The sequence below is a fragment of the Lutra lutra genome, chromosome 11 (assembly GCF_902655055.1).
Source record: "Lutra lutra chromosome 11, mLutLut1.2, whole genome shotgun sequence".
Lineage (NCBI taxonomy): Eukaryota > Metazoa > Chordata > Mammalia > Carnivora > Mustelidae > Lutra > Lutra lutra.
The window spans coordinates 108,017,993-108,042,287 of NC_062288.1; the positions used below are offsets into that span (position 1 = coordinate 108,017,993).

Sequence of the window (24,295 nt, forward strand, 5' to 3'; positions counted from 1 at the left end):
GCGAGTTCTCTCTGCTTCCGCGCTCGTGCTGCAGCGGCCCCTGGCCCCCGGGCCCCTCGCGGCCTCTCCACACCCCCAACATCGCCCACTCCCAGAGGCCGCTCCACGGGCTCCCACCACGTGGAGTGTCCGACCGAACGGAATGAAATCCCTGCAAAGACGAGTGTCAACCCAGTCACGCGCCGCGCGCCACGCCGCCCTCTCCAGCTCACAGCGTGCGTCTGCCTGCACCTCGGGGCTGGGCCTCCGCGGGACCTCAGAAAGGGGGAACGACGCCAGCCTCCGGGCGCAGCGCGGGCGCAGCGCGGGATCGCGGACAGGAGAAGGCAGCTTGCTGGGCGGAGGCTGGCTGCGAGCCGAGACACCGACCCAGCAGGAAAAGGAAGAAGGCCGAAGCTCAGCCCGCCCTGCTCCACCAAGCGACTCCATGTGGAACGTGCCGGAACGTGCCATAATGTGCCAGAACGCTGAGCCAGCAGCTGGCCCCTCACCCGGCCATCGCGTCTGGAGACCACCCCGGCGGTCTCTGTATTCCAGACTATTAGATGATTTATTTTCCTTCTCTTTTAAGGAATTGTAAAACTGTGTTAGATTTTTTTCTTTAATTTTCCTTTTTCCCTTTTGGTTTTGACATATAGCTCAATACAACAGGAGATTCTGGCCAGGAAATAAATCTAGTTGTTTTCATGACAGCAAATTACGTGCCAACGAGTGACATTTAAATGCTGAATTTTAATGGCTTGTCAGAAGAAGTGAAATGTATTTTTAAAAAATTTAATACATGAGAGAACAATGAGAAGACTTCTTGTAGGACACGAGAATGGTAAACAGAACTGAACATATTTTTTCTCCTTCATGTATATATTTACATCAAAAGAGAAAATTGCACAATTAAACCCCATTTTCCTTTCCTTCTTCATGGGGAAGGCTCCCCAACGGCCGTGAAGCAGCCGACAGTGAGACCAGCAGCCGCACTGCCACAGCAGTGTTCACAGATACGCACACAACCTACTCCACTCCCAGTGCGCCTATCTGGTGGGATGATTTTAAGGAATTTGGAACAAGCTCCCTTCCCAAAAACCATCTCCTACCAGGACAACCAAGCCCAGGGAACCAGCAGGGTTAGGGGCTGCTTCCTTAGGGTAAGACACAAACTCCCCAACCTTCCAGGGTGTTCTTCAGTACCGAGCCTTTCGTGACCAGAGGGAAAAACCTGAAACACCCAAACAAAAATCAAGAAATAGAATAGACAGCACCGATTGGACAAAAATCAGAGAAGGAGTTCCGGATTACATGCTGCTGTTGGAAACAAGCGTCAGATGAGGGACTCCAAAGTGATGCGGGCCCACGCGGATGTGCATGTGTGTGTACCTGTGCGCACGCGTATGTGGCCAAGTGTGCACGTCCTGGTGTGCTGTGTGGTGTGTGTGCACATAGATGTGTGGGTATGTGTGTGCACTAGCACGTGTGTGCCCATGTTTGTGCTCACGTGTGTGTACACGGATGTGTGCATGGGGGTGTGTACGTGTGTTGATGGGAGTGGACGTGAGTGGCAGTCATATGCATTCACCCTAAGGCTTGCCGTAGGACAAACACTGGGCAAGGCCGTCCAGAATCAAAATGACCCACCTTCAAATTCCTACCCAGACTCCCCACACACGGGCAAGGGCCAGCCGCAGGAGCCCTCGGACACACTTACGGGAGGAGGGCAGGGACACCGCGGAGGGCCAAAGGGGACCAGCCCCTCCAGGCCCGGGTTGTCTCCCACGTTTACTGAAGACACAGACGCCCAGGCCCTGCTCCACGGCCCTTGTCAGAGCCACTGGAGTGGGCCCATGGGTGTGCGTTTTCCAAGCTGCAGGCTGAGTTTTCCCAATCTGAGGAAACCAGTGGCCCCAGGAAGGAGAGGTAATGGGTCAGGAGGCAGACGGTGGTGGGAATGCAGGCCCAGGGCAGAGCCCAGCTAGAAGGCTGAGCTGTGCAGCCACGGCACCTATGTCCCATCATCTGGGGTGCACAGACCTGCCCTTCGGCCAAAGCCGGCAGGCGCCTGGGGACTCAGCGAGGGGCAGCTCTGCACACCATTTGGCTGCAGGGACTTCCCCGCTCCAAGAGCACACGCACCAGAAACGCAGGAGCGGCAAAAGCAAATCTCAAGGCTCAGATGCCAGCACGAAGAGCTGATGGTCTGCGACGTGCACGTCAGTCCAGAGAACAGGCCACCTCTGCCTCTCAGGGCCACTGCCCTTGTCCTTCCAGAGTCCGGCCACAGCCAGGATGGGGCCCAGACGAAGGCAGGAACGCCCGGGTACACGGCCCAGAAGGGGACTCAGCACGGGGCAACATCAAAGTCAAAAATAGTCATTGTTTTGCCACCTGAAAACTCTTCCTCTGTTTCTCTCTCCCCCAGGTCCCCTGAAAGAAAGACCAGGACTCGGCGTGAGGGGTGGGGCAGGGGTGGCAGGCCCCTTCAGGAGTCTGTCTGCAGGGCTGAGAGCAAGCACGGCCACGGCCCCTGCCCCGTCCCGCTCCGAGCAGGGCCCAGCTCCTTGCGAGGAGCCAGACCGACACCCACACTTCACGTTCTGCGGCCAGAAGATCACTTCCCAGAGAACCAGCACATGACTGTGTAAGGACCACAGGCCCAGCCCCAAGAACTGGACCCTTGCACGGACTGTGGGAAGTCTGGAGGCAAGTCCACCCCTAAGCCCGGTGGCCCACGCATCCCCAGCGCGCTGACCAGCGGAGGCGGGAAGCAGAGGAGACGCTCCAGCCTCGGCTGCCTGGAGGCTGAGTAGTGGGGAACTAGCCGGCAGGAGCCATTGGGGGGCCTGAGGGGACGGCCAAAAATCATTTCCAGAAACCTTCAGAACAGTGTGGTTCAGAAAAGCACAATTCTCCCCCAGGAAGTTTCTTGTCAAACTAGACGATAAAACCCACTTCCTACCACCTCCAGCCTTCCTGGGGCGTGACTTCCGAGCCACCAACAGAAAGAAAGAAATGCAATTTGCCGTCATAAGTGCCAGCTAACTCGTCACTTTGGCATGCCCTCAGTGACTGAGCAGCAAACAGCCAACAGCAGCAGAAGCGACCCACCATCTCCAAGACAGAATCCCACACGCACCAGACATCTCCTGGCTTCTGTGGGACATGCTGGGGGCTCCCAAGAGCCCCTCCCAAGAGGACCAGAGAGAGGGGGTCAACTTAGAACTGGGGAAAGGGTGGGCTGAAGTTCTAGGGCAAGTCAGATGTCACAGGGCGGGGCCAGGGGACCTAGGGCAGGACTGGGTGACCAAGACTGTCCACATCTTCTAGAGAAAGAAATAGAGTCTCAAAGAGGGTAGTGACCCCTTCCCCCTCCACACCCATCTCTGGAAGACAGTTTGGAGGTTTCTTATGAAATTAAAGCTGCTCTTATCATCTGAACCACAGATGTACCCTTTGTGTTCACCCACAGGAGCTAAAATCACATCCGCCCAGAAACAGTCACAGAGATGTTTGCTGCAGCTTTGCTCACAACTGCCGGATCTTGGGAGCCAGCAAGACGCCATCCAGTAGGCGAATGCGTACACGGAGGGTCGCTCCAGACATGGAAGAGTGTTCGGTCCTAAAAAGCAATGAGCTACGAAGCCACGGAAAGGTACGTGGAGGGGCCTTGACTGCATCAGGGAGAGTGGCCGCCGTACGCTGTCTGACCCCCTTTACGACATTCCGGGGAGAGCAGGACCACGGATGGTGAGAAGACCGGGCTGGAGGCCTGTGGGAGGGGTGAAGAGGGGGGGCACCGGGGCCTGTCAGGGCAGTGGAGCTCCTCCGTGTGACCCTGTCATGAGGGACCCGTATCCATGTGCGTCTGTGCAGACACACGGGGTTAGAAACAAAAGCGGACGTTGACGTAAGGGACAGACCCCACTCAAGGGTAACACGGCAACACCAACTCACTGACGGAACAACCGTGTCAGCGCGAGGGTCAGCGACGGGGACATCTCTGCAGAGACAGGGAGTGACGGAGTAGACTCTGACTCGGTACAGCTTGCTCAGCCTTTCTGTGAATCTGAAACTGCTCTAAAAAACAAAACCTATTAATTAAAAACCTTGTTTGCCTTACGTAGGACCCCCTCCAAGTGCCATCTGTGTGTCCCACACCCAGCGGGCACACCAGAGCCACCATCTAGCCCGCGTGTGACTGAGCTGCGCTGCCCACCAGGTCCCAAGCTCTGTGGGGCCCTTCACACGTTGCCTGGAAGGGAGGGGACACCGAACCCCTACATTTCACAACCTTCCTTGCTGAAGAGATTAACCCCATCTGAAAAGCATGTACGGCCATGCAGGAGGTTGCCCTCCGTGGCCCCGCTGACCCCCTAGGACCCCCGCTTTGCCACCTCTCACTGCATCTCGAGTTGCTTCTGGACTCAAGTCCCAGCAGGCCCCGGGGTGGGAGACACAGAAAAAGAAAGTGCAACGCCCTCGAGGAATAGCAGGACCCGGCCAGTTTACATCGACAGAAACTTGGGGAACATGCACAGGAACCCTTCTAAGGAGACGAGGTCAGGCCGGAATGAAAGGAAATGACCAAGGCTGGACACAGATGCAGCCACTGAGCACTGATGCTCCCAGCCACACTTTACATCTAAGGGCTGGGAAGAGCATGAATGGTGCCACCAGCGGTTGACATAACCCGGTTCCCGAAGAGGGTGTCTCCACGAAATGAGGTGGAAACGCCAGAACTTCTCGCTCTGTCACAGAGGCAAGTGTCCGAAGGTTTAGGGGACGGGGACATGGGAGTGGGTCATCACGTGAGACCCGCTAATGACCTCAGGAGGGTCCAGACGACACGTCTTTCCCCACGACTGTGAGACCTGAGCTCACCAGAGTGCCCCAGGATCCCGAAGGAGCTCAGCGGGGAAGCCCCCGGCAGGTCAGAAACCACAGAGGGAGCGCGGCCGCCAGCCTGGGCTCGCCCAGTGCAGCGGGGAGGCTGGCATCTGGGGCGGCAGTGGCCAAGACGCGGCACTTCAGAGCCAAAAAAGGTGGGTATGGTTACCAGGAAGCGGAAATCAGAAGCTTCTGGGTACGGAGAACTTGGTTAGTGATTAGATGCCCAGAGCGCCCCTCCCACAGGGCTGCACAGAAAGTCTCCTGGAGTCTCAGGGACCCACATAAGCAGGAAAGTTCGAGATCTACCGAATTGAGGACTGGCTTGAATCACCAAAACAGAGTCATAGCTCGGCAAACCATCCCCAGACTTGGCCGTTTCCGTCTCACGCAGCAGAGCCCCAGGAACAAAGGCGGAGGGTGGCGGCAGGTCCCCTGCAGGCCACAGAAGCCCATTTACGCAGTTACTCTCTCTCCTGGCCGTCCGCACGCAGACCTGTGGCCTCTGCTAGGCCAACTGTGCGCCAGGGAACAAGGAATGAGGACTCCTCCAGTGCTTACCAAACACGGACCACGACTGACCCCAATACCGGGGCACCCGGAGCCTCACTGTGCCCCGCCCGTCAGAGCGGGACCCGCCGTGCTCGCCCTGTTGGACCCAAAGAGCAGGACGTCACGACCAGCCACGTATATGGGTAGGACGTCTGCACACCAAGGGCTGTCGGTGGCGACCACGGATGCCGGCTGCAGCCTCCCAAATGCCCCCATGGGCGAGCAGACCCTCAGGATCTTGGAGCAAACACGTGACATCCTCTGCAGATAACGACTCTCCTTTCAAGAAACTGCTCTGGGCCGTTTTCTCCTTAGTGAAAAACGCACCCCTGACCCTGGTCCTGCGAGCTACACGTGGCGTGGCTGCTGTGAGCCTGATGCTGGAGGGCCACGGGCATGCGGCAGAGCACACGTCGTTGTCCCTCTGCCCACTCACTGCCTCCGAGGCAGCTGCCCTGCTCCCCGGGGCCCCGCCCAGCCTGCCCAGCCTCCCCAGCCTCTCGGGACTGTGCGTTCGGCTCCCTGGTGAGGGGCCACCTTCTGCAGGACACCTCATCACCAAGGTCAAGACCACGAGAACAGTCATGGACTCCTGTCCATCCCTGTCCTTGGCCTCTTACCTCACAGCCACAGTCCCTCCCCACGGCCCCCGTCAGACCCAGGCCCCAGACCGAGAGCAGCAGCCTGGCCAAGATGCTCTGTCATCTCCCACAGCTGTGCGCAGCCGAGTCCCTGCAAAGGACCATGTACATGGTCCCGCCGCTTCCCTGACTGAACCCTGGCACGGTGTCCCAGGGAAAAAGGGTGCCACCACAAGTGACTGCAAGTGAATGAGTAAACTTAATTCTGTCTTTAAAAAGATTTTATTTGAGGGGCGCCTGGGTGGCTCAGCAGGTTAAAGCGTCTGCCTTCGGCTCAGGTCATCCCAGGGTCCTGGGATCGAGCCCTGCATTGGGCTCTCTGTTCAGTGGGGAGCCTGCCTCCTCCTCTCTCTCTCTGCCTGCCTCTGCCTGCTTGTGGTCTCTGTCTGTCGAATGAATAAATAAAATCTTTAAAAAAAAAAAAAAAGATTTTATTTGAGAAAAAGAAAGAGAGAGAGGGAACACAAGCAGGGGGAGGGGCAGAGGGGGAGCAGGCTTCCTGCCAAGCAGGGAGCCCGATGTGGGGTTTGACCCCAGGACCCCGGGACCACGACCTGAGCTGAAGGCAGATGCTTCGCCAACTGAGCCCCCCAGATGCCCCTGAATTAGCATAACTCCTTCCTGCACAACTTCCCGGTGTCCTACGCAGCAGTGAACACTATGAACGTTTCGAAGGAGGAACAGAGCAAGAACGATTTCCCAAACTGATGGGGCCACAGACCCTCCTTACGAAGCCACGGATAAGCCCTGTAGGATCTGATGGAGAAAGAATGTAGGGGCTCTCCTGGTCCCTCCCCTCCGGGCTGGGCCCCCAGTGGGGCCACTCAGGTGCTGACCCCGAGACCTGCAGGTTCACTCTGGGAACATCACCCTGACCCTCCCCCGACACCAGGGCACCGTGTGTGCGGGTTGGCCTCAGTCCAGGCTCGGAGCACAGGAAGTAACCCCCACTCCAGCAGGACGAACGAGATGAACACGCAGGCAGCTTCCCCTCCATTTAAAAAGTACACACACACATGAATCACATGTATAATGTTTAAATTATGGTAATTTTTAGAGTTACCATCTCAGCGACCGTGTGAGGTAAACAGGTTACAGCCGACTCCTGCGGCCAAACCATGGGACAGGAACTTGCACAATGACAGTATCTGGAGGCCAGCTGACGGCCTGGAGGCTGACCGGCCACTGGGCTGCATGTGCTCAGGCCCACAGCTGCCTGGGCCCGCCGGCCACGCCGCACCCCTGCCGGACTCCCTGAAGCCCAGATGTGGCTGTGCTCCCGCACATGCAGCAGCAATCCACAGCCATGTCCAATGCACGAAGGAGACTCCCGCCAGAACCTTCCAGAAGCCAGCCCGCCTGTGCCCAGCCTGCTCCTCTCCCTGGCAACCCCGGCAAACGCCGTCCTATGCTATATCCTCCCTACCTGCGAGGCCCCCGGACATCCCCGGAGCTCTCCGTGCCTCGCGGCCACCACAAGTGCACCCAGGCCCGGGACACGGTGGGGCCCGCGCCCGCCTACCTGTCCGCGACAGCTTCTGCAAGGTGGCCGTCAGGTGCTGCAGAGCTCCCGGCGATACCTCGTAGCGGTGTGTGTCCATCGCTGGAACCTTCTGGCACCTTCCAAACACCCCGTCTGCAGGAAGAGGGGAGCAGAAAAGAGAGAGAACGTGACGTTCATTTTCAGGGAGAAGGTATTAAACACACCCTTGCGATATATTCTAACTACGCCGCACACTGAGGCTTTGGAACACGGCTGTAGAACGTCATCCAAACGCTACCAGAATTCAGAGAAGTTGGAAAGTAATGGTTTATTCAAACTAAAGAGCATCACGGAAAACACAATTGCAAAGGTATGGAGAAGAGGACATGAAGGCAGAGTCGTTTGCGCTTTCTACTCTACTCCGCATCCCTTCCTCCCTCACTCCCCGCCTCTCACTTCTCATAATTCCTGCCCCTGGCTTTCACCTTTCTGACGCGAAGCTTTGCTTCTGACAGTCCCGTGACAAAAAAATCAATATCGTTCAGGGCCAGTTTTCCAGATGAGAAACAGAACACCCAGGAAATATAAATACTAATTTGCAGAAGCCACGAGGACCGTGGCCGCGTCTGCCACAGGGGTGCCGTGTGAGGGGACCGGCAAATGGAGGGGGGAAGCCCCGGAGACGGTGACACGGCCAGTTTTCTGGGAGGGGAGCTTTCTGCAGTGTGGCCAAGGAGAGGGGCTCCTGGAGCGGGGGACAGTGGCGGGCGCCTGTCATCTGGCTCTGTTCCATTCGTCTAAAATGACGGGCTCTGCTCATCTTTTCAACCACACCTTCTAATTAATTTAGGCCCCAATTAGTCTTTATTTGGCAAACTGTTCACTTTGAAATAAGCTTCCTGTAGGGGGTTCAAACACCCAAATTACTGCCTTTCGTGCGCACAAAAGACTAATTCAAGGGCCAGTGCGTCGTCCCCTGGGCGGCCATCTGCAGTTTCAGGCCCGGATGGAGGGGAAACGCTTCTTCATTGTTCACGACAGTCTCGCCGCACAAAGTGTCGCTGAAGAAAGCCATTCAAATGCAACAAGTTTAATTAGCAGAAACACATTTGCCCGATGCCAGGCTAACTCAGTAATTACTGGTCTGATACTACATATGGGCCTAAGACGGACGGTGCCGTGTGATTAGCAGAAAATCATCTTAAGTGTCGAAAGCACACCGTGAATTTGTATGGGCCTCTGCAAAGCTCCCAGAATCCGGGCAGGCGACCTGCACAGCTGCTCAGTGCTGCAGACAATGGCCACGGGGAGAAGTCAAGCCCTCTGCAGGCCATCTCCACCACAGTGGTCCAGAGGGATTCCCAGTGGCAGTGCTCCTGGAGGGAGGGTCCCGTCCCCCTGCCGCCACCCAGGGAAACAGGCACTGTGCTCCAGAAACACGGACAGTAAGCAGCCCTGTTTACTTTATTTTGTGCAAAGAACTCCGTGCCCGTGGACGGGGTGTTTGTGGCGGGGGCGCGGGGGAAGGGGCCAAGAGAAAAACAGAGAACTCTTTAGAGTGTTCCTAAAACTTTCATTCTCCGTACAAATGGAGTATCTAGAAAGCAAAATCTCACCACATAGGGACTAGAAGGAGCATTAAGTCGGTCTGACCCCACATTTTACGGACGAGCTTCGAGACCAAGGCCACAGGAGGAGGAGAAGCCAGGTTCCCGACTCCCGCTGGAGCCCTCACCAGAGAAGAACAGCCGATGTAGTTTGGAACATCCCGAGGGAGCTCATTCCCTTCTGAAACGTAGCGGCGTCAGTCTTCAAATTTGGTTTATGCTGCACAATGTCGTGAATACACTTTCGGAAAACTATTTATGGCATTTCCTTGAAATCCTTCTCTTAAACATGTACTTAAAACACATGTATACAACATAATACATGGTATTTTCTTGTGCTTTTAAAATTAGTTTTAGCTGATAACTTGGTTTTAATGATTTGAAAGTCAAGACTAAACGACCCACTGATTCTCTCCACCCCCACACTACAGCCTGGCCGATGAGGTGCCACATGCTTTCCCCAGCTCTTTTAACCTTTATTTTTAAATAAACTTTTTAATTAATTGATTTATTAATTTGGGAGAGTGAGTGAGTGCGTGTGTGAGCGCAGGGAGGGGCAGAGGGACAGGGAGCCTGACGTGGAGCTCGAACTCATGACCCTAAGATCACGACCTGAGCTGGTATCAGGAGTCGGATGCTCTGCCGACTGAGCCCCCCGGTGCCCAAATCCACTTTATTTTTTAAAGCAGTTTTAGATTCACAGCAAAACTGAAGGGAGGGTACGGAGCTTACCCTCCCACATGCAGACCCGCCCCACGGCCCGCAGACCCGCAGGGGGCACCTTCGCACAAGTGTCGAGCCCACGCCAGTACATCGTGTCGCCCGAAGTCCGCAGCCGCTTGGGGTCCGGCCCGTGTCCGCCGGCAGGGTGACGTGCAGAGTGGCTTCCCTGCCCTGAAAACCCTCTGTGCTCCCCCGTCCATCCCAGTACCCCACCGGGCAACCACCGGCCCCTCTCCTCTCTCTGCAGCTGTGTCTTCTCCAGAAAGTCCCGGAGCTCTCTGGGTCCACATTGACACAGATTCTTTACAGGACAGGACTGTGCAGACACGCGTCTGTGTGCACGTGCACATGTGTGCGCCGTTTTCATGAATGCGTGTTTGTGTCCACGAGTCTGGTGTGTGCACACGTGTCTCTCCATAAGTGCCACGTGGTTGTGCAGTGCTTCCGTGTGTTTGTGCTCTGCACAGGTGACGTGCGTGTCTGCATGTGTGTGGACACGCACAGACGGCCTCGACCACTGTTTAACCGCCAAACTCATGTGAGAGCCCAAGGGTACCTCTCTTCCAACGTGGAGCGTCCGTCCAGGAAACAGGCGGCACCAGCACCTCCCAGAAGCCCGACTTCCGGACCCCTGCTCCACAGCAGCGGCACAAGCTTTCTCCGTGTCTCTGGAGGACGGGGTGTGCACGCTCACAGCACACTGCCTGGTACTTCCAGTGCCACACCCGCTGTGCGTCTGACTCCATCCCTGCCCCCAGGGCTCTGCCCTGCACCCCAACCTCAGGAAAGGCTTGGCCCTGCCCTTAGGTGCCGCCGGCTGGACAGATGTTAGAGCCACAGGACACACATCTGGGCCACAGGTGGACACGCTCACTGACCACGCAGCGCTGCAATGCGGGGCGCAGAGGGACATCCCAAGGGTGGCGTGAAGGAGAAGCACCAGTGTTGCCCCACAAATGCATCAGGGAAGTGGCATCTGCTTGGGCTCTGACACGAACGGAACGGGGCTGCCTACACGGGGCTGGAAGGACACCCAGGCAGGGGAGCGGGCTCTGCGGAGGGCAGGAAGCACCCCATCCCCAGAGCTCGGGGCCTAGGGACTGAGCGCCAGGATGTGAAGCAAGTCAGGCAAAGCCTGAGGGCATGGGGGCAGTCAGCCTTCTTCCCAGGGGCCGCCAGACCCTACCAGCTGTTTTGCGTTCTGCCAGGAGCCATGGGCTGAAAGGCGCTCCCTGTCCAGGGAGGATGGTTGGGCGAGGACGGCCACCATGGAAGTGAGAGCAGAACGGATCTGCAGCCTTTCCAGAGGAGAACCCCTAGGAGACGTCCCTGCTGCCCAGCGGCAGGAGAGCCCCTCCAAGAGTCCCATGGCACACAGAGGTTCTGGGGTTCGAGGGCATATTCAGAGAGATGGCCCAGAGAACGTGTGGCTTTCCAAAGCAGTGACGTAGCTGCCTTGCCGCCGGCTGGAAGAGGTGGGGAAAGGACGACCCAAGGGCCCCAGGGGAGTGAGACCGTGCCCTTCCTTGGGAGGTCACCTCCCAGGCGTCCGCAGGCAGCGACCCCAGCATCACGGCACGGACCGAACGTTCCCAAGTGTGCTGACCTCAGTGGAATTCTAAGGCTGTCCCCAGGTCCCGAATTCTGGAACGGTAATGCCCCCTCTTTATCTTGCAGAGCAGAAGACCGGGCCCCCATGGCTCCTGGAAACCAGAGAGCACACGGCTTTAAACACAGAAAAAGGAGGGATGTTTGTGGTCCTGAGAAAGCCAATCTCCACCTGAGTCCCACTGGGCAGTCACCGACAGCCGGCAGCTGGTTTCTTCCATTAGAAAGAGAAGCCTGGATAATTTTTTTGCTGGACTTCTGGAAGAATGTGAGAAAGAGCCTGTTTATTGTCTGTGTGTTTGCTGTAACCAGTGATCCCTGAAGCATTACTCCCGCGGCAGAAGTCATTTTGACTCATAAACGTCACTGTCCCCTCATGACTGCTGGAGGCCAGCGGCAATGCCTTCCTCCTGGACCCCTTCTCCCTTGCTCTGTAGGGCCATGCGTGACCCCAGGCTGCACGGTATACACGTGAGCACACACGCACACGTACACACCTCTCCATGTCCCTCTGGCACAGACATCGTCTTCTCACCTCAGGGCCCCACGGGCTCCTGGACGGCAGGTGTCAGCTCCGCCTCTTAGACCCCCACATCAACACCCACTCGGCACCCACCGTGGCTCAGTAAATACTTGTGACTGACTAACCGGCGTTTTTCCACTTGCCTGAAGAAAAGCTGTGATGCCCACAGAAATGTCTAACACTGTTAGCTGGCATCCTAATTTGCTGGAATCTCACACGGTTTGGAAGCCTACGACTCCCAGCAAACGACCTAGCTGAAGGCCCAGGGATCACCGAGACCAAACCCAGGGAGCTCGTGGCAGGGCCGGAGAAGGAGGGGCGCGCACCCCTGCACTCTCTGAGCACACACCGTGCCGCCTCTTCCTTCCTCAGGGCTCGGGGCGCTGGCCCGACCCCGCACAGCCGCTCTCGGCCTCACACATGCAGGAAGAGGTCCGAGTGGACCCCTGCTCTGGGAAAGGGACTCTGTGCTCGGAGACACCAGCCTTCCCTCGCGGGACGCTGTTGTTTTGGGGACTGCTGAGTGCCAGGCCTCCCGGAGGACGGCCCGAACCAGCAGGTCGGACCACCAGGCAGCCACGGGCCTCAGCAGGTTGGTTTAGGTCTCTCCAGGAGAAACCATTTCTGTTCAGTCTACCTCACGCAACTCACCTCAGACTTGCATTAAAGGACATCCTTTGGGCGGGGGGGGGGGGCCTGGGTGGCCCAGTTGTTTAAAAAAAAAAAAAAAGGAAGGAAAAGCCTATGGAGCCAAATTGTTCACCTACTGAGCAACACCCTCGCAGTGTCATCAGCATCTCTCCCAAAAAGACCACCCAGGGGAGGGACCCCCAGACCGCGGGGCCAGGACAGACCACCTTCTACCTTCCAGCAGCCCTCTCTGCCGGGTCATGGGGCAGCCCTCATCACATGACGCATCTTCTTGTGAAGCTCTGGTGATATTTTTTTCAAGGAACTGACCATGTTCTTTGCACCCATGATACTTAATTCTCTCTTCTTTTTCTAATGTCTTTGTTTTTTTTTTTTTTTTTAAGAATTCATTTATGTATTTGACAGACAACGAGAGAGCACAAGCAGGGGCACAGCAGGGAGAGGGAGAAGCAGGCTCCCACGGAGCAGGGAGCCCAAAGCTGGGCTCGACCCCGGGCCCCTGGGATCACAACCCGAGCCAAAGGCAGACGCTTAACCCATGGAGCCTGTTGGTTTCTATTTTTCATACATTTCTTCATTGTTTCTTCGGGAAGAAATAATGAGACTAGGTAATTCACAAACACAATGTAATCACACTATTTAGATGTTCGGGGCGGGATAATTAGTTTAGGGCACATTTAGAAATGATTGCAGCGTAGGTGCCTGTTCTATAATGTGTAAAAGTAGTTTATCCATGTAAATAACAAGCACGTGTAAACGTATCAACTCACTCTCTGGAAACCTTTAGAAGGATGACTGGATTTTGGAATAAGAAGGGACGGGCAGAAAAGGTGTCACTATCATAAAGTCTTTGCAAATGAGGGTGAACCGGAGACGGTTTTCAAGTAATTACGGGCAGGGGCGCCGGGGTGGCTTCCACCCCGGGTCTCCGCTCAGGTCTTATCTCAGGATCGTGCGATCAAGCCCCTGTTGGGCTCCATGCTGGGCGCGCGGCTGCCGGAAAGCACTGTTACTGGGCAGGAGAGAAGCGGGATCTCCCTCTCCCGTCTGCAGAATTCCTTGCAGAAGTAAAGACAAGAGGCCTAATGCAGGGACCGGCCTTGCTTCCCAGAAACAAAGGCCTGGGTCGTGATGAAGGTTCTCAAAATACTGCATCCCGTAGACACCAGATGCAGTCATTCCCCTGGGGAAGCGGCCAGCCACCCCGTGGGACAAAAGGAACAGCGTCCGTCGGAAACAGCTCCCAGGAGCGCATGGGGCACCCTGGGAAGTAAGAACGGGTCTGGCCGCAGAACGGGTCTGGCCACAGGGCCTCCGGGGACATCCCAGGATCTAACTCCGAGCTCAGAAACAGCACACGGGCTGAGAGACAGGAGTCTGGGGGCCCAGGCCCCACACTTGACCCTGTGGCTGCACCTGCTGTGTCTGAGCTCGCGCCAGCCACCGTCCAGGAAGCACACGCGGTTTACAGAACGGTCATCCCCACCCCATCCACATCCAGCCTGGTAGCTCAGCGGCCGCGAGGCTGGAGGGCAACAGCGACCCCTCGTGGCCGCCTCCCTGCATCACTGGCTCCTCCTCGGGGACAGATGGCCAGGGCTCCTGAGAAGCCAGGCGGGCCAGACACAGCACTGACCAGCCGGGTGGCCCCATGCGCTGGCTGGACCCTAGCTGAGAGATGCTGGTGGTTCTCCCTGCGAGGCAGGAGGAGAAAGGGACACGCACACTTGCACGGGTGCACACAAGCTCATACATGTGTACACACACAGGCTCACATGCTTGCACACTCACAAGGTACACACACTCATGCGCCCATCTGCATACAATCTTGCAGGGTTCGCCACCAAGCCGAGGGACCCCTCATCTGCAGGCAGATGCCCGAGCCCAACCTGCAGGCCAGCTCAAAGACCCGTCACCAGAGTCCTGTTGTTCCCCCGGTCCCTCTCCCCTCTCCGGGTAGAAGCTGCCTTCCCCACTGTGCTGCCCAGGGCAGCCACAAGGCCTCGCACACTATGGCCACCTAGGAAGGACCCGCTTCGGGAGACCCCGGGGCACCTCTGTGCGGAGTGTGGCCAGGGGCCAGCACAGGAGCAAGCTGTCCGGAAGCGGCGAGTTCGCTTCGGTCCTCGGGCTCAGGAGTCGATGATGTCCTGCCTCCCCTTGTAGGATACTGGGGATCGACGTCTCCCATCCCCCAAGGGGCACGAGGAGGTCTGGGAAGGTAAATGTGGCTCCTAAGCCGCAGGCCAGGCATCAGGCTGGAGAGTGGGTGTCAGGTGCTGCTGTGCAGGACAAAGGTGCAGACGGCAGTAAGTCCGTCCTTGCTCACTGAGGGCTCACACTCCGGCCACTTCTCTAAGTCTCCTCCACACACTGACTCTAAGCCACGTCACACTCCCACGAAGCTGTTAGCAGAGAGAACCCCTTCCTGTTTACACCACCCAGAAACCAAGGCACAGAGAGGTTCAGGGGCTTGCCCAAGGTCTCCAACCCACCAGTGTGCATGGGAGATGCCCAGGACCCCCGCCCAGGACCTTCCAGAACCGTCCACTTCACCCTCTGGCCACGACCACCCTGAGCATCAGCCTTCCTTTCCGAACATGTGTCCCCATGTTTGACACAGAAAACGTGGCCATCCTCGTCAAGCCACAGCGATGGGATGTCTTGTTCCAAAACCAGTTAACACAATCCCCTTGGCCTCCGGTCTGTCAGCTTGCAGAACAAGAGCCGACGTGTTTACATACAGCTACCCCGTGCCCGCACCATTTGGACACTCTCGGCTCAGTCAAGCCTGGGACAATTCTCGGGGGTCCGGACGGTCACGGTCTCCTCTCCCCATTGGGAACACTAGGGCCCAGAGAGGCTGAGGGACTGGCTAAGGTCACACATAGGAGGCTGGAACACTCGTTACTGCTAACATGACATCTCTCTGGTGCAGCTAGGACAGCCGGCACCTGGCCAGGGTGGGAAACAAGACCAGATACCTTTGTTATCTTGATCACCGAAGCCCACATCGGGAAAAGATAAACCACGGACGGTGTGAGGAGGGAGAAGGATCAGCACGCGGAGGTCTTGAGCCAACTGATACCAGCAATAGTTTTGAGTGGACTTCTGCACCGCGACAAGTCACCCGTGGCCAGGGGGCCCAGGGCCCTTCCCAAGATCATCCCACCCCTGCACTGGGCCCGAGGTTGGTGCCCACGGTCCTCCCAGAGCTCCTTCTGGCACCAGGAGCCCACACGCACAGCGGGGCTGGGTGTGAGCAGGAGACCCCGAGCTGCTGTGATGAAACATCACACCTGATGAAACAGTGACCCACAGCCCACACGGGGGCCGGCCCTGCTTGCTCAGACAGCCGGGCCAACCCATGCACGGCCTGGACATGCCCAGCTCTGCTCCAGACTGAGAAGACACGAGGGGAGGACACTCTTCATGCTCCGCTGCCCTCACCTTTCCCAGTGAAATCAACTCCGGACGGCGGCCACGCGTCACAAGTGTCCCCTAAGTGAGAACCAAGAGCTGTAAGGGACCCCAGAGTTTAAAAAACGAACCATCTCGGCCAAATACCCAGACAGACGTGATTTTCCTTTAAAAAGAAAACACGGGGCGCCTGGGTGGCCCCATCGGCTGACCATCTGACTCCTGGTTTCGGCTCGGGTGATGTTCTCGTGGGTCATGGGCTCCTGCTCAGCAGAGAGTCAGTGGGACCCTCTCCCTCCGCCCCTCCCCCAACTCGCACACGTGTGCGTTTTCCCTCCAAAATGAATGAATCTTAAAAAAATAAAAATAAAAACAAAGTTAACGAACCCGCGTCTCTTGCACACTGTTGTGGGAAAGGACGGCAGCTCCTAACAGAAGAAACCCAGAAAGACGGCACGAACCGGCAGCTCTGCCACCGAGTTCACGCTCAGAAGTAAGAGCAGGGACTCAAAGAGATCCTCCCACCACAGCACGATTCAGAGCCGCGAAGAGCTGGAGACAACCCAAGTGTCCCACCAACAGACAAAGAAAAACCAAACGTGGTCTATCCACAGAAGGGGGTGTTCCTCGGGCTGTGAAAGAAGGAAATCCTGGCACCTGCTCCCCGTGAGCGTGGAGAGCGTCGCACGGAGTGAGACAGGCTGGCCCAAGAGGACGGGTGCTGTGTGAGTGCACGGCCACGAGGGGCCCGGAGTGAGACTCACAGACGCGGAGAGTGGAGGGACCTGGGGAGGGGGAGGGGGTTCGTGTTCAATGAGGACCGAGTGTCAGTTTGTGGGGGGAAGGGGTTCTGCAGAGGAAGGGGGATGACGGCTGCATGACGGTGTGAATGTCCTTAACGACGCGGAATCATACCTTTAAAAAGGGGTAACGTCGTAAATTTAAATTACAAGTATTTCCCCACAATTTAAAAATTTAACAAAAAGCCAATCAAAATAAAAGAGTAGAACAAAGCAGACCCCTCTCGGAGAGGACGGAGCGTGTGCTTAATAGATGTCACTGTGTCCGCGGCCGGGGCCACCCCCACCGGGAGCGGGCGAGGAGACGTGTGCGGTCCAGGGTCAGCCACAGCGGCCGTGGGCCCAGCCACAAGTGGGCCCGGCCAACAGGTTTTCACGGACACACGTGCACTTCCAGTCGCCAGGATGAGCTCACACTTAGATCAGCTCAGACCGGCGAGCACACATGTGGCGCCTACTTTGTCCAGAAGCGGGGCCCAGCCTTTTGAGTTCAGGGAAACACCAGCCCCTCATATCTGATGAGACACACGTGAGCCTCGAGATGCCACCAGGACCTGCATGCCTTGAAGCCATGACGGGCCTGGTTTGCTGGAGAAAGTCAGGGCCGATCAGGGAGGGCTTTCTGGAGGAGACGAGGACAGAGGGCTGGATGACTGCTGCCCAGCGGAGATGGTGGAGAGGCCCCTGGTCTCCCAACTGGTCCCCCGCACCCACGTGGGAGAAGCCTCCCGCCGGGGCAGGGCTGGCATCTGGCAGCCCCAAGACCGTCCGAATGCCTCAAGTCCCCAAGGGCCTGGGGGGGCGCCACTTGGCTACAGGGACTCGGAACTCGGCAGGGAGCCATGGCCCCAGTCACAGCGAGGGAGGGCCGCTTCCTGTGGACCCCACGGCAAGTCCCTCCCTCATCAAAACGGTCACCCGTCACCTTGTCAAAGAGCCGACGCTTTGCACCTGGGGTTTGAGCGCGAATTACACACCTGCAACCCGAGGCGAGAAGCTCCTCAGAGAGCTGGTCGCAAGGTCACCCGGGACTGGAAGCGCGTCCACACGTGGGAAACCGGACCGGCCTGGCTCCAGGACAAGCCGAGGTAAGGACCGGAGAGGCCCCGGGTGGACCGTCCCAGAGTGGGGCAGAGGCTGCGGCGTTTCCCTCCTCCCGCAGCTTCGGGGCCGCTGACGCGCTCGGAGCAGACACCGGCGGCACCAGGAAGGCCAGAGAGAGTGAAACGCCAGCGATCCGGCCTCCTCGGACGAGACGTCCCAGGCCTGCTCCGCGCAAGGGTCTCACCGGGCTCGTCCCCCTCGCGCGCCCTCTCCATTCGCCCGTGTCTCCGGGCAGCCAGCAGCCGGCCGTGAGGCGCCCACGGGAGACGCCGTCTCCCAGGCCGGGGGGCTCAGCTCTCAGGACTCAGGCGGGCTGTGCCTCACCCACTCCCGTCCACTGCCGAAGGTCATGGGACAAAGCCCAGGACCCTGTCCACGAAGGAGCCAGTGTCCTGGGTCCCTGCCGGTGCCTGAGCGCGGCGGCTCCCGGGACAGCCCGGGACGCAAAGAGGCCGACGGCAGACGCGGACTTTTCTCAGCTCCACACGGGGCGGCCTGCCTGCGGCCTCTTCCCAGTCCCTCGGGCCACCAGGCCGCCCTCGCCTGTCGCCAGCGCGAACGGCGGGATGCGGTCCGGCAAACCGCTCGGAGAACCACCAGGTCACCGGGGGACCAGCTTCCAGAGCGACGCGTATCTCGGGGAGGGACGTGCACGACCCGACCACCTTCGTTTCCGGCGCTTTACAGTCAGGCCCGGGGAGGCCCGCGGACGGCCCGCGGCAGAACCGTGGCGGAACGTCCCGCGGGGAAGGGCAGGCGTGCTGCTTCCCGCCGGGGCCGCTCCCCTGCACCCGCGTCGCAGAACGTGTCTCCCCCGGACCCCACGGCTGGCGACGCGGTGCTGACTTCCGGAGCCGCCTGGGCAGCCCCAGAACCTTCCGCCCCCACAGGTGATTACGGAAAACCGGGGCGGGATTAGGTCTATGCAACGCTGCCATCCGCACAGCAGCCTGTTCCCATCTCGTTGACCTATGACCCTGGAAGAGAAGGCCTGGCCCTGCAGGGCCAGAAGGTCTGGAATAGAAAGTTCTGGGCCTCAGAACTATCCAGGGAGGGGGTGGGGGCGGGATGGGGTTGGTAACGCCAAGCACAATGTCAATCCACAAAAAGGAATCACACGGAGCCTTGTAACACTCAGCCCTTCCTGCCAAGAAAACTCACCCCTTAACATCATCGGCCGGGAGGAGAACGCAGGAACACATCCTGGAATGAGACACCGACCTATCTGACCAGCGCGGCTCTGCCGTCCCCTGCTCTACTCCTGAAACGGACCGACCCTCCCGGCACTCATCCCACGGCCCCCGAGAGCAAGTCAACATCCTGCTGTGCAACTTTAGAAAAAACAGGGGGTTTGCTGAGAGCTGAAGAGAACGGAGGTGTGTATTTTATTCAGGCCCTTGTGCCTTAGGGACAAGAAAACCAAGGACCTGAGGGACGGGGGCTGCCAGGGGTTGCCCCTGGTCCCCCACTCCCCCAAGACTCCGCCAGCAGCCCCCATCCTCGCCCTGGCCCTGCTCAGACACTTGAGCAGCCACAGTCTTCCTTCGGCAGGAAAAATCAAGTAAAGGAAACGTAAGGTAAGAGTCGGAAGGTAACACATAGGCTGGGTTGTGCAAACGGTCTTGAAGACACTAGTGACGTCCTGCCCATGCGAAGTACGAGCTGAACCACAGGTTCTACCTAGAGGACATGCTTGCCGCACCTACTAGCCCCGCTGTCCCCGGAGGTCCTCCAAGCACCGTGAGTGACAGCAGAGACACTGAGTGGGGCCCAAGGACACGGGGCTCCGGGGCCGGCCTTGTCACCTGTCTGCTGGGCCACCTCCAGGGAGCTGCTTCACACCCTGGCCCCAGGTCCCTGCAAGGCAGCAGTTGAATGAGGTCTTTTCTAAGATCCCTTCTTCTAGCTCCAACGCTCTCTCTGTAGAAAACACGCCGGGCACAAGCAGGACTGGCCGGATCCGGACCAACGGCCCGTGTTCACCTCACGCCGGGCAAGGCCCTCCCTGCTGCCTGCACGGTGCCCGTCCGTCCCCTCGTGTCCACGTGCAGCTGAGCAGAGGCAGCTGCTGTCCTCCCCGGGGCCGGCCGTCAGCACCAGGCTGCAGCCGCAGCGCAGACCGTCTGGACCCTTCGCTCCAGAGCTCACTCCCACAGCCCCCAGAGCGCCTTCCGGAGCCCGGACTGAGCCTCTCTGATCTTCGGGGGTTGGCGTTGTTTTGTTTGCTTATGTTTGAAAAGAACAGACGGGAATGATCTGAACACCTTGTCCAGCCGGTAGGGAGACGCAGTCCCCAAGCTGCGGGGCCGTGAGGGATTTCATCGACACGAATGGGTGTTTACTGAGAGCCAGACTCAGGGGAAAGACAGACAAAGCAAACCCCAAACCACCAAGGTGAACCCCGTTTGCAGGCCCGTGCTGCCACTGGGCAGTGTTCCCACTTGGGTGACTCTGCCGCGACGGCGAGAGCCCGTTCTGGTTTCCTGCCCAGGATCCTGGATGGATGGACACGGTAGCACAGCTCCCACGACGTCAGCCCTGTTCTTCTCCTGGAGGCGACAGGGGGAACCCGGCCACCGTGAATGAGCTGAGCGGGCTCCTTGCTCCAGTCAGGGGAGGGATGGCCGGCCCTGACCTCCAGGTCCTAGCCACGCTCGAGCGTCCCCAGGAGGTCCAGGCTCACCCAGGCAGGGCCCTGGCTGGGGCGGGAGACCCCCCACCCCCACCCCACCGAGGCTGGCCCAAGGGTGCTCAGTAGCCCTCACCGTCGAGAGCTCAGATCCCACCCAAATCTCCGCGGGCTGTCGTGTTCCGTGCGGCCTCCTGTGGGTCCAAAGATAAGCCGCAGGGAAGGGAAAAGGCGGTTTTCTGTGGCAGCTAATCTCCCCATCAGCAGCCTCTGCTCCAGCCCGTTGCCGAGTAACCGTGGCCGCTCCTCTTATCAGCCCGGAACGTTCCACTGACTATTCAGACAAGAACAGAAAGGCCTGGCACTGAGAGCCGTAAGCGGCTCGGAACGAAAATGGCACATTATGTGGGATGAGGAAAAAGGGAATCTGTTAGCCCTCATCTTATCTGGGTGGTGACAGTTACTCAAAAACAGCCATCCATCACTCGTCTCCGCACCCATTCTTATTCCGGCAACTGGAGAGCTCCTGCCCACGTCCCACCGCGGGGGAGAGCGGGCGGAGGCGGGGAGACGAGAGGCGGGGCGGGAGAGAGGAGAGCCGGGTGCGGAGGGACACCTGCTCATCAGCCCGCCTTACGGTGGGGGCCCCGTCCTCCCCCTTCTTCTCTGCCCCTGCCCCAGCCCCTCCACTCCCACAGGCTCCTAGGAATGAAGGCCCCACCTTCTGAATTATCCAAACCTGCGCCCTCCAGCCCAGGGCGGACACGGCTGAGTCCCCAGCAGGCCGGGCACACCCAGAGCCGTGAGGCTCGGTGACCTGCAGGGCCTGCTCCCAGCTTGAGCCTCTGAAGAATGCCCCAACCCCTCATCAATGAACCCAAGACCCTCCCGCCCCCTCATGCCCAGCTCTGTTCTCAAGCTGGCAGGAAGAGAAGCACCAGGGCCCGAGAGGGCTGGTGAAATGCCAGAAGCAGCCACGGGTCCTGGGGGAAGGTAGAGGTGCCTCTTCCCTCAACACGGCCGAGGCGGCCACCAGCCTGCCCACCGGAGCAGCCCCTGGCCTGAGCCCTGCATCAGAGACCTGCTGTCAGGCCCACAGGGAGCCTGGTCTTCCGCCAGGGCTGGTCAGAGGGCGATGCACGTGCGGGCCAGCCCCATCCCCACAAACCCAGCGTGGCCTGAGAGCCGATGTGCTCTCAGGGGTCAGCAGCCGCCACACATGCTTGGAACGGCCGCTGCGACCCAGAGACCCCTGTGCGCCTGCCAGCACCGAGGAAACACAGCCCACTGAGTCCAGGAGCCACGGGAGAACTCCCCGACCACTAACGTGCGGGTCCTGGAGCTCCCCCCATCTCCCCGGCGCCACGTGAACCCACCGCGGGCAGAGAAGGCAGTGGGTGTGCGGAAGACCCCACTACGCCCCTGAACCTCCTCCAGGTCCCCACCAGCTCCATGGCCAACACTTCTGAGGGCCTGTCCTTCCCCTAGATGCCGTCTAGGCAGGCCTGCTCTCCTTCCCCTGTCGCAAGGTTATTTGCTGGGAAAATGGAAATTCCAGAGAGATCGTCCAGAGATGTGAAGTTAGCAGTTTTAGTATTCAAAACAGTAACTTACTTAATAGGAAGCTCCATTCTGTACAAAGTACATTTCTGCATTTAAAATAAATTTTAACTACGAGGGAAAGATACCGTTCTCTGGCGTCTACATGGTTTTCAGCTGCCCCTGGAATGACCACCTACACCCGGGGCCCCGAGCCGTCCCTCTCAGTCTGTGCCGGCCAGGAACGCTGTGGGGTCTGCATGTCCCTCTCACAAGACTCACTCTCCTGTCACTCGGACCTCAGCACCACCTGCCCTCCCTGGGCCTGGTGAGCCCTGCATCCTGGAACCATCCAACTGTCCTTCCCCGTAGGGAAGGGTGGGTCCCACTCACCACAATGACTGGCCAGTGGAAATGACTTAATAGGAGCTCATCAAATCAAAAGCAGGAGTGGGAAGAAATGCTTACAACCCATGCTCACAGCCGCGGTGTTCACAGCGGCCGGATGCAGAAACGACGTGTAGCGAAGACGTACAACAGTGTCCTTTGGCCTCGAAAAGGAGGGCAGTCCTGCTCCGCCACAGCTTGGCTGAACCCCGAGGACACCGTGCTCCGTGGAATCAGCCTGTCACGGAAGGACAAATGCCGCTTGAGTCCAGCATCGGGGTCCCCGGAGCCGTCAGATCCACAGGGACAGAGAGCAGAGGATGTGCCCAGGATTCGGGGAGAGGGACTCAGCTGGGAAAGACGAGGGAGCTCTGGAGATGGAGGCGGTGACGGCCTCGTGAGGACGCGAATGTGCGTCGTGCCCTGAACCATGTGCTCAGAAGTGGTTACGGGGGTAAACTGCACTACGTACACTTGATCAGAATTCTTTAGAATAACAAAGAAATTAGTGAATGAATGAGAAACTGAAAGGAAGAGACATGTTCCCCACTTCAGGGGGTGTGATAGAAAGGTTCTCTCTGCACTGCAGAACCCCAGCAATCCACAGTGACCCATGAACAGGTTGAAATACGTTATCGATTCCCAAAAATGTCTGTTGGAAGCATCATCTGTTTGAAGAGCTCTTCACTTAACTTTGAAAGTATCTTGGCTTCCAATCCGGATAGATCAGCTCTTGGGGGGAAATGAGTGAATAATGGGTCTACAAGAACAACCCGATTTGGTTTCCTGTTGGCAAAGAGATCTTTGGCCTAACACACCAGACGCAGAGGATGCCTTCCGGCCCCGTCAGAAGCGCCAGATGAACTCTGACAAAGGGGCCAGCTGGACCACGGAAACCTTCTCCAGATCACGGTCAAGGACAGTCCCAGTCCTCACACGGCCTTCAAGGGTGTCCATCGAAACGTCCAATTCAGCAACCCTCTAAGGTTGTTTTCTCAAAGACTACGAAAAATAATAATTCCTGTAAATCAACACGGATCGCCCTTAATTACCACTCCGCCGCCATGGCTGTGTGAAAACCAGTCACGGCAAAGTGCTGACAAACATTAACGAGCAGTGACGCACACACAGCATCGTAAATGGAAGGATAATGAAAGCAATTTATTTGAAAATTAAAATATGATTAAGAATGACGGCCCATGCAGGAGCCCAGATGCCTAAGGAAAGTGCCTGATGTGCCACCAGCTCTCATTAACCACGGAGCCTGGAGAAATTGCTTTCCTTTCTCTGACAGTCTTTAATATAAAGTAACTTCGCTAACGGATGGGTACGTCCTCTCAGAAGCAGGGCCTCCGAGGGCAGCCCCGTGCACGGGGGAGGCTCGCTGACACAGCCCTCCCCGAGCGTCCCTCTCCCGGGGGCCATGGACTATATAGCTGGACAACGTGGGTGCCAAGTGTCCACTCATCCCCGGGATGCCAGGGAGGCCTCCAGTAGGATTCTCCAAGGTCTGGGGTCGAATTTCAGACTCTGGGACCAAAGCAGCCACACGGAGGAGCAGCTTCTCACGAGACATGTCCAATCTGGAGCTCGCCTTTTGTTCGCACAGACACAGCGCCCCCCCCACCTCGATCCCTCCCAGGGATGGTCAGAGCAGGCGGCCCTCCGGGCCAGTCCAGAAGCAGATGTGGAGGGGAAGGCACCAAGAACCTGGACCCGGTGTCCCCACAAGCCCCACAGACGACCCACAAGG

General features: G+C 58.1%; 1 protein-coding gene across 1 annotated transcript in view; it reads right to left on the bottom strand.

Moving 5' to 3' along the window:
- The window catches only part of PTPRN2 (protein tyrosine phosphatase receptor type N2), a 730,665-nt gene that overhangs the window by 533,124 nt on the left and 173,246 nt on the right, over window positions 1–24,295 (bottom strand). Inside the window, 1 exon segment of the mRNA XM_047695171.1 lies at window positions 7,591–7,704. Within this exon segment, the coding sequence (XP_047551127.1) occupies window positions 7,591–7,704 (114 nt within the window).